The following is a 10,245-nucleotide window of genomic DNA, read 5'->3' on the forward strand; positions in this document are numbered from 1 at the left end:
TTTTAAAAGGTTTCAAGTGCAAAAATCCTTAAACTATGTTCTGTCTTATTTCAGGTATGCCTAAATACTTTACATGATTCCTCCATAGTTAATTTATGTTGTTGTGAATTAATTAGTAGACATGGCATTTCTTCAGTATCGGCTCTCTTTGTTTCTGTTTTTTCTTGTGATTAGGTTCCAAGTGCGACAGATATCCTCTTCAATGGTTCAGTTACATTTAACAATTTGATCAATCTGGAGATTAGTTCACGATTTCGTTACACGAACTTTAATTCAGATTCTATTCCGACTGTGAGAACATTTTTGAGGTTTCTCCAGCTGTCCCCTAATCTTGAATCAATTGTTTTCACCAAGGCAAGTCATATACCTCTCCCCTCCCAATGTAATAGAATATGGTTAGTTGATCAGGTTTCTTATTGAAAACAGGTGTTACCAAATGTTTGGCACAACTGTTAATATGGCTTGTACTATCTTTCTTTTGCATGATTCACTTTAAAACTAAGTAGCTTGTACTTTCCTGAGCATAATTCACTTCTTTGTTCTTTTGTGGTATCGTATTTTGCTGAATTTATAATTTGATTGCTGTAGAGCATTTACAACCCTGACAATGAAGACGATGGTTGTTGGTCATTCGATCCTAAATGTTCGCTACCACACCTGAAGTCGGTCAAATTCAAGTATTTTGAAGGAGAACCAATGGAGTTAGATGCTATTAAACTCTTTCTGAAGTATGCTAGATTTCTTGAGACTGCAATCGTTGTAGCTTCTCCAGGGCTCTCCAAAGACCATCAACTATATGTAGCAAAGCTGTTACTAAAGTTTCCGAAACCCGCAAATTGTGTTGTTGAGTTCTTGACGAGCTCTGAAGACACTTAATAGTGCTTTCAGTATGTCATTGTTATTCAAATCTTTATGATCCTGGATTCTGGATTATTCTAGGAATTCCCCGTGTGTGTGTTTACAAGTATTGTTAGTTATTCTTTTTCTGGACCATTTGAAGATTGCTTCAGTTTCCTTTTCTTTCTTCGTGTCAATGTTTACAAGTATTGAGTATTATCTTTGCTTTCAGTTTTTTGTATTTAGAAGAAAACATTTGTACAAGCAAAACTCTCCAAACACTAGAAATCTAACCCGGGAATTGAAAGCATTATTGCATTCTTAAAAACTTGATCCGCCTATTGAAATCTTCTTTTGCTGAATGTTAGGTTGGGTTAGAATTTCATCCCTAGTAGCCCAGTAAATATTTGGATGGACTTGATGCTGCAAGATTTTCTTGTAACTTGCAAGGGAAATTTGACGAGGCCTATGGTGGGAGATGACAAGAGTAGGCCGTCTTCACCTAAAAAGGAACGATTTGTAATTTTGGAGAGAGTTGCAACAACCTGGTGACCTCACCCAATGAAAGAGGAGAAGGGTGGCGATGAAAGACTGTTTAGCAAGATTGCTAGCATATATGTACCTCTGCTTCTTAAACTGTGGTCATTGGAACCCCCTTGTGTCAGACTTGAGCAAAGTTTGAACGTGATACTAAAAATAATTTGTTCAACGACTAAAATTACCAGAGAAAAACGACTACTTTGGCCACTCAAGGTGGTTGCAAGACTTTTACTGAATTAAGGATGCAAATATAATTCTGCATTGCTCTACATCCTTGTATCCTGGGCATCCCTGCCTTTGTAGTGTTCGGATAATAGGTGATGGACTTGAGTGAATACTTCCAAGTCGTGTCGCCAAGAAGCATCTTCTATAAAATTATAACGGTCGATTCACGTACAACTAAAATATAATGGGAGAAAAACTCTCAAGACAGTTATTCTGGATTAGTACGGTTCTTACATAAACTGTAAGTTCGTAATACAAGTTCAAGTTCCTATTTGCCCAACTGGAAAGTTTCGTTGTCTTGGCCTCCTGTTTAATAATTGATTGCAATTTTTCAAATGTCAGATCAACTCAGGCAAAGATTAAGAATGATTGTGCAAACTAAAATTCTTATCTAGGGATTTTGAGAAAAACTCTCTGAACCGACGAAATCATGGGCAAATAAATTTCATTAAACTGAAATATCTCAAGACATGTCCAGAACACCAAGACAAGCTTCCACTCTCTCAAGATTTTCTCTTATTGCTTCCCCTTGTGCTGAAAATTTTCTTTATATGATTGACAGCTAGATTACTATTGAGAAAAAAAATCAGTTCCTCACGAGAAGACTGAAACCTGGTAATTAATTCGTTCCAAATAATGACAAAGAAAATGAAGAGTGAAAATAAGAGAACAAAACAGATTAAGGAGTATAACATACCCAATCTTTCATGGTTCTGGGATTTACACCAATGTTCCAATTCAAGACAATAAATATTAGCTACAGCCTACACTTCAAAAATCATACCGAAACTTGAGAAATGAACCTAACAATTTTAACAACACTGATAAATTGGAGGTACCTGTTAAATGTTTTCAGAACTCAGCACGAAGTTAATCACACAGTTTATGGGTTTAGGAAATGTTACTAACTGCCTCATTACTTTGGTTTGTGCCTCATAGTTTCTAGAGAGATGTGGGGAAGCTACTATGGTCAACGTCTCAAGAACTCCAGCACACGTGAAAAAGAGTTTTATCGCATCTAACTCCTCTGGCATCCCATAAAAACAGCTGAATTTGACAGACCTGAGGTGTAGTAGCGAACACTTAGGTTCAAGTGACTAGCAGCCTTCATCTTGTCCGTTGCTGCAGCAGTAAATGTTCTACAGCAAAAAATCATAGCAAAAGTTCAACAAAATACGACACAAAAACAGAACCTAGCAGTGATGCCAACATAAACACGATCTATTAATCTTACAAAGGGATCGGTCTGCAAATAAAGTTGACGAAAGCCCAGTGAATTGCAAAGGAGAAGACAAGTTGGTGCAATAAACGTTCTACTATGTAAATAAACAGTTTTACCACATAAGGAAACATCAATCAGGGAACTGAATAACAATGCTTAAAAAGAAATCATTGTTTTATTGCGAGGTAAGAGGTGAGTGACTTGCCGTAGCAAAGACAATTGTTTTTAGGTTAGGCGAGAGCTGGAGAAACCTGAACAATATTCTCAAAGTCGAAACAGGATCTGAACCAACACGCTCCCAATCAAATTCTGAACTAACTTCCAGATGGATCAAATTGTTAAATGCTGGTAAATCAGTTAAGAGGATATCCACCTGACTTAGAACCTAATATCACGAAAAAAAAAAAACAAGGTATACCAGTGTATAAGAGTCAGAGAAACCATAACAGAATAAAGACGGTACTACAGAAGTGCCATAGTAGTAAGTAAATATATGATAACAGAATCATCGAGAACACTTGAATTTTGAGGATTACCAGAAAGGAGTGACCAGACATTTTAAGAATCTTTACTTTAGAAAGCAACTCAAAAAGCTTAATTAGGACAACTGTTTTGGCTGAGATTTCCCTATAGTTATGTACGTCATTATCTGCCTCCACTAGAGACAGAAAACTGCCGAAAACAAAGTTTGCCGGTAATTCTCCTTCATAACTGATGGCCGTCAGATTAGGTGCATATATCTTCAATGTAGATTCTCCAAAATCACAGGATCTAATGTGCAGTTTCTTCAGTGCAAAATTTGCAATGCATAAAGCTTCACACTTCAAACCACCACACTGTATCAAACTTAACTCTTCAAGGATGGGGCAGTTGGACAGTAGTTTGTTGGTCAAGATCCCATCCACAAAATCCATCTTTCTAAGCCAAAGTAATTTGAGCCTTGGAAAAGAAACCATGTTCCGAACATTGAATCTTAAACGGACTAATTTCAGCACTGTCAACGAATCACAGGTAAAAAATGAAAGAGGGAATATAAAGGATGTCCGGAATCTCCCTGAAAGAAAAGTTCCTCCACTTTTCGCTTTATAATAATACAGATCCATTTATACACTTGGGATTCATCCAAAACGCGATCCCCACTGAGATAGAATTTCTTAATATTAGGCTTCTCATGAAGATAAAATATTGTGTCCAAAAAATTAATGAACCGTCTGGTTTCCAGCTCTTTGTCTGTTATAGCATCATTTCGCCAGTTATGAAAATCAAGAATAGGGATAGAATTGGCTGCATATTTCCATCTTTTAGATAAAATGCAGGTAGACATAGCACATTTGGTTGGAAGGAAAGAAAGAATGTGATGAATTAATGCATCAGGTAAATTACTTATCTTATCCACTCCCACACCTACATTGGTAATGTGCAAAATTTTGTGTTTCTTCTTGTTTTTCAACCCCATGATTCCAGCTGACGTATCCTGAGAAATTAAATGGGACTTGGGAGTCAGTATATATGAAGATAATCACTAATCTTCAACTGAAAAATCTAAGACAAAGAGAAGAAACTATGTTACTCATTTCATCTAACAGATTGCGTGCATAAAAATGAAAACCAAAGGTTTAGGGTCAGTAAACATCAAACAGGATGCATGCATCTCCAAAACAAGCTTCAAATAGTTCTTGATTTCACATATTTTAATTATAGATAATCACACATTGAAATGGATAACTAACCCCTTCAGGTCTTCATTTTAACAAAAGCCACAACATCGTTCTAAGCTTATCTGAAATAGTTCCCAGCAAATTTTCAGTTGATCATCATCCATGAAAAATTCGTTTTTTCTACACGAATAATTATCATAAAATTCAGACCCATTACACGCCTAAAATCCCTGGAATTTATTCAAACCCTTGACCAAATTTGACAGTACCATAATATGTAATGTAGGCTTTTTTTTTTGCTGCATTTTAACAAACACCTTATACACACCACATAGATATGTAAGATTTAACAAGAATTAAAACAAATCCAACAAAAAAAGGGTATGGAGATGGAAATGTCATAGTAAGATAATAAAATCATATAAATCATGAATCAAAGCAAAAATGCATAATGAAAATTCAATAAAAACCTAACTGAACCCAATAAATGAAACCCTAACTAAGATAATAAAATCTAAGCTAATAGAAATCAAAAAGCAAAACCTTGTTGATGATTTCGATTTCGCGACTTCTACGCTCCTCCTGTTCTGCTTCAAGGGCTTTAAGATTCTCTATAAGTTTAGCACCTTTATCAGGAAAGCTATGTGCAAATTTTACTAGCGTAACTTCGATTCTGGATATTTTTTCTTTGAGTTCATTCTCAGAGAATTTTTTACACATATCTCTAAAAAACTGAGCAGTTAGAACTTGATATTTAGGTTTTGGGTAGAATATCTTCCACAGGAAACTTGTGGAGATTGGAGTCTTATTTATATTAAGAGACCCATCAAATAAGGATGCAGAATAATTCAAAATATTGTTTAAACAAACTAACTCTGTGACTAGTTTATATCTAACAAGAAGAACGGCATAGTAGCCTATAGACTAGTTTCTGTTGCAGACCGACTCAGTTGAGAGTCTTGAGGAAGATTCTCAACGGTATGCTTAACACCTCCCCTCAAATTGTACTGCAGCTGGCGTATGTGCAACTTGGATCGAAGAAATTGAAACCTTGACGATGACAGTCCTTTCGTAAAGATATCTGCAATTTGGTCCCTTGAACCGATGAACCGAACATTCAACTGCTTGTTTGCAACTCTCTCCAGAACAAAATGGTAATCGATTTCTATGTGCTTGGTGCGTGCATGGAAGACTGGATTCGCTGTGAGATACGTTGCTCCCAAGTTGTCGCACCACAGAATAGGTGTCGATATTGTGATACCAAGCTCTTGAAATAAGGATTGTGTCCAAATTAATTCTGAGGTTGCAATGGCGACACCCCTATACTCTGCCTCCGTACTAGATTTTGAAACTGTTTTCTGCTTCCTTGCACTCCAAGAGATAATGTTTCCACCAAAGTAAACACAGTACCCACTCATTGATCTTCGATCATCTAAATTGCCAGCCCAGTCCGCATCCGAGTAAGCATGAAGAGAGTAATCTTGAGAGGGTTTGATATGTAGACCAAAATCAACTGTGTTCTTCAGATAACGAACTATTCGTTTGACAAGCTCCCAATGCTCTATATATGGGTCATGCATGAACTGGCAGACCTTATTTACGAAAACTGAGATATCTGGTCTCGTTAGATGCAAATATTGCAGAGCACCTACAACACTGCGATATAATGTGGCATCTGAAAACCTTTCTAAACCCTTCTTGCGGATATTCAAATTAGAAGGCAAGGGACTGCATACCGGTTTAGCACCATCCAGCTTTGTCTTATGGAGAAGATCTGTAATATATTTTTGTTGTGTAAGAATTAAACCACTCTCCTTCCTGATAACTTCTACGCCCAAGAAGAAAGATAATTCCCCCATGTCCTTGATAGCAAAAACAGTCCCCAAATCTGATATGAGCTTTGTTAACTGAGATGAATCCGATCCGGTGATTATTATGTCATCTACATATACCAGTACATACGTAACCGAAGTAGGAGTTTGAATAACAAATAAGGAGATGTCTACGATCGAAGCTTTGAAACCAAGCTGAAGTAAATAACTGCTAAGCTTTGAAAACCATGCTCGAGGAGCCTGTTTTAGCCCATATAGTGACTTGTGCAACTTGCACACATAGTCTGGATAGTTAGGATCCACATATCCAGCCGGCTGTTTCATATAAACATCTTCTTCTAAATTTCCATGTAAGAACGCATTTTCTACATCCAATTGTTTGAGATGTCATCCGTTCATCACTGCAATTGACAAAACTAGTCTTATAGTACATGGTTTGATTACGGGGATGAATGTTTCGCCATAGTCAATCCCAGCCTGCTGATTGAATCCCTTGGCTACTAGGCGTGCTTTGCGTCGTTCAATACTGCCGTCCATATTTTTCTTCACTCGAAAAACCCACTTGCATCCCACGACGTTCATACCGGGTACATGCTTCACCAATGAATACGTTTCATTCTGAATTAGTGCATTAATTTGCACATCCATTGTTGTTCTCCACTCAGGAATCTTGTATGCAGCCGAAAAGCAAGTTGGTTCCATAAAGTCTGAATATGGTAATGGATGCTTAGTAACAGTTAAGCACAACTTTTGAATGGGTTTACTAATACCAGCTTTTGCTCGGGTGATCATAGGATGAGATGTAACTTGTTGTTGTGCAGGTGGCTGACAACTATTTGAAGCAGAGTTCATATCTGATGCATGACTATCTGTCGGAGGATTGTTGACAGATGCAGCAGAAGTTGATGGTGAAAATGGAACAGCAGACAGCACCGGTGATGGCATGGCAGACTGATGATTAGTCTCTGGTGATGACGGTATAGCTGACTGTGTAGGTGATAACACAGCAGTCCCTTCTTGATTATTCAGTAAGGCAAAACGTCTAAAAGGTGGTGTAAGAAATACACTAGTATCAGAAGGAACCGTACCTTTTGAGTGCACATGAACCTTTTGCTGGCTGGACAAGAATGGGAATGAGCTTTCTTCAAACCGAACGTGTCTTGAGATGTAAATTCTACTTGTTTGCCTATGCAAGCACATGTAACCCTTATGTGCATTGCTGTACCCAATAAGTACACATGGCAGAGACCGTGGTTCGAGCTTGTTTGCAGTATACTGCCTAAGACACGGATAAGCTAAGCATCCAAATACTTTTAAGAACGAATAATTGGGTTTCTTATGAAACAATAGTTCCAATGGGGTTGTGATTTCTGAGTTTGATTTAGGTAGCCTATCAATGAGATAACAAGCTGTAGTAAAAGCATCAGACCAAAAAGATGTTGGCATGTCGGCATGAAATAAGAGAGCCATCCCTGATTCAGTGACATGACGAATACCGCGTTCAGCAAGACCGTTTGGTGGAGATGTATGTGGACAAGAAAATCGATGATATATACCAGACTCATTAAGATACGCAGTAAACTTCTTATACTCCAAGGCATTGTCAGATTGAAAGATTTTTATTTTATGATCAGTCAGATTCTCTACTTGTTTACGAAAAAGAATAAAGGTGTGTAAAGCATCTGAACGTTGTACTAGAGGGAAAACCCAAGTATAATGAGAAGAAACATCCATTAGAAGCATATAATAACGAAAACCAGATCTTGAAAGGTTTGGAGAGACCCAAATGTCTGAAACAATTAAGCCCAAAGGCTTATCATAAACAGTGGAACTAACAGAAAAAAGGTAACTTTCTGCTCTTGCTAATGTGACAAGAGTGGCAAAAATCAAAGTTTTTATTGAAAACATGGAGAGAAAACTCATGACAAATCTTAGAGACAGTGCGTAGCATAGGATTCCCTAGTCGCTGGTGCCAAAGTGGGAAGGATGAAGAGATATATGACTGCGGTTTTATTATTTTTGGTGTAAAATGCTGCTCCAATTTGTCCCAGACTTGTTTTGCAGTCACGAGACCACCCACTTCACCGAGTACTTCAGGGGTAAGAGTAGAATTCAGCCATCTTACTAGCAGCGAGTCAGTTGATTCATATTCAGTGAAATCTGGATTGACATCTTCATTTTCAGGTAGAGTTCTGGCTGGTTTTTCCTTTGTTCCATCGATGAATCCTGTGAGGCCATATCCTTTAAGAATAGGCTGAAACTGAGTTTTCCAGAGAAGATGATTCGTTTCTGTATGCTTTAATGTGACAAGATGATGTATTTGGATATTTCAAAGATTATTGGTTGTTGTCATTGTTTTTTTTTTTTTTAAGAAGCGCGATTTAGATCGATTAGGCTGATACCAAGTTAGAACTTGATATTTAGGTTTTGGGTAGAATATCTTCCACAGGAAACTTGTGGAGATTGGAGTCTTATTTATATTAAGAGAGCTGTAAAGCCCGTCCCAAATTTCAAGGGTATTTTTGTCATTTAATATATAAGGGTATTTTTGTAATTTTCATAAGAATTGTTTTGGTATCTCATCTACTTGCTTGGACATGGTCTGCCTATATATAAGAAGTATACATAAAATACTAAATTAATGCCTTGAAATATATATGTATACATATATATTAGGATTCTTTTGCTGCATAGTCTCTAGGTAATCTAATGCGGACACTTGTCCAAAAGTGAGTGGGCAACAGAAAATATATAATAGATAATTAATAATGAAAGTGAAATTAAGCTGGAAACATAAATAATCCCCATGATAGCATGCGAAATGTTTGGAAAAGTAAGGTTGACTAGAATAAGTTATATCGGACCTTTAGGGTTAGTAGTTGATAGTTCTTTTATGACGTACATATAAAGAAAGTGATAACAATAAAGAATAGGTTTCAACAGAGAAATTAAGTTTTGCTTGCGGCGGATAGCAGCTCCGTCTAGAAATCTTACTGTTACACGAAACAGAGATCATAAAAGGAAAAGAAGGAGTGTTAGTGGTCGTGAAAAGCTTGGGTTTCTTTGGATCGGTGTTTGGCATCACTTTCTTTAGGATTTTTTTGCTAATATTTGAGGTAGGCGCAACACAATCAAAAACCTTCTTTTTATTTAAGTTTCTTTTAATTAATTTTATTTTGTAAGTTTTGATTCATATATGAATGATAATCGATGTTGTGAGTATGATTATTTATGTTGGGCTGCGGTCCATAGATTGTGATTCTTAAAAACAACTATGATGGGATACGAGATATCCTTGGGAACGGTTTTGTTCCCTAAACCCACGTGGGGCTCCCTGGGGCGAGCGGATTTGATGTGATTGATTTGATTGTTCTTATGGATGTGGTGTTTCCATGTATTTGTGATGCTATTAACCATGCTAGTTGTTTTAAAAAGAATTGAAAATGTTTGATAAAATGTTTTGTTGCTTCTTTTCCTACTGGGTGTCACAACTCACGTCGTTTAATGACAAAAAATTCCATATTTTATGGCACCACAAGGAGTTAATGGCGGAAAAGCGTAGAGATCGGTTTTGGTGCTATTATTAGTAGTTTGCATAGGATTTTTATGATTGGGATTGTAATAAAATATCATCAACTCTTTTAGATGATTTAATTAGTTATTTATTGGTTATTAAAGCTTTAAAGATTATTGGATTAATGTATAACCAAAGAAAACAATGCCTTGTTTAGACTACTCTATTTGATTGAATAATGGAAATTTTTGGATCATGTCAGTTTGACTGTCTATCATAATTATTATATAATACTTTTTTGTCTCATTTTTTTATGTTACGTGTAAAAATCTCTCAATATGTACATCTAAAACTTTCATAATTTTCTGAGTTCCAGAAGTATTTTTAAATCAATTGTTTTCACTGTCAAGGATCAGA

At 36.6% G+C, this 10,245-nt stretch overlaps 1 protein-coding gene across 2 annotated transcripts; it reads right to left on the reverse strand.

Moving 5' to 3' along the window:
* Positions 1 to 2,320: 2,320 nt before the first annotated feature.
* Positions 2,321 to 3,800, reverse strand: LOC113300504 (F-box/LRR-repeat protein At3g59210-like). 2 transcript variants are annotated; one of them, XM_026549704.1, is made up of 3 exons: positions 3,361 to 3,800; positions 3,076 to 3,209; positions 2,321 to 2,741 (listed from the first exon to the last, which is right to left on the reverse strand). In XM_026549704.1, the coding sequence occupies exons 1-3, from the start codon at positions 3,778 to 3,780 to the stop codon at positions 2,621 to 2,623; spliced, it is 675 nt and encodes a 224-aa protein (XP_026405489.1). In that variant the 5' UTR covers positions 3,781 to 3,800; the 3' UTR covers positions 2,321 to 2,620. The 2 variants fall into 2 exon arrangements, with proteins under 2 accessions (XP_026405489.1, XP_026405490.1); XM_026549705.1 differs by having other exon boundaries at positions 3,030 to 3,209.
* Positions 3,801 to 10,245: the final 6,445 nt, after the last annotated feature.

The sequence above is a fragment of the Papaver somniferum genome, chromosome 7 (assembly GCF_003573695.1).
Source record: "Papaver somniferum cultivar HN1 chromosome 7, ASM357369v1, whole genome shotgun sequence".
In the NCBI taxonomy this organism is placed as follows: domain Eukaryota; kingdom Viridiplantae; phylum Streptophyta; class Magnoliopsida; order Ranunculales; family Papaveraceae; genus Papaver; species Papaver somniferum.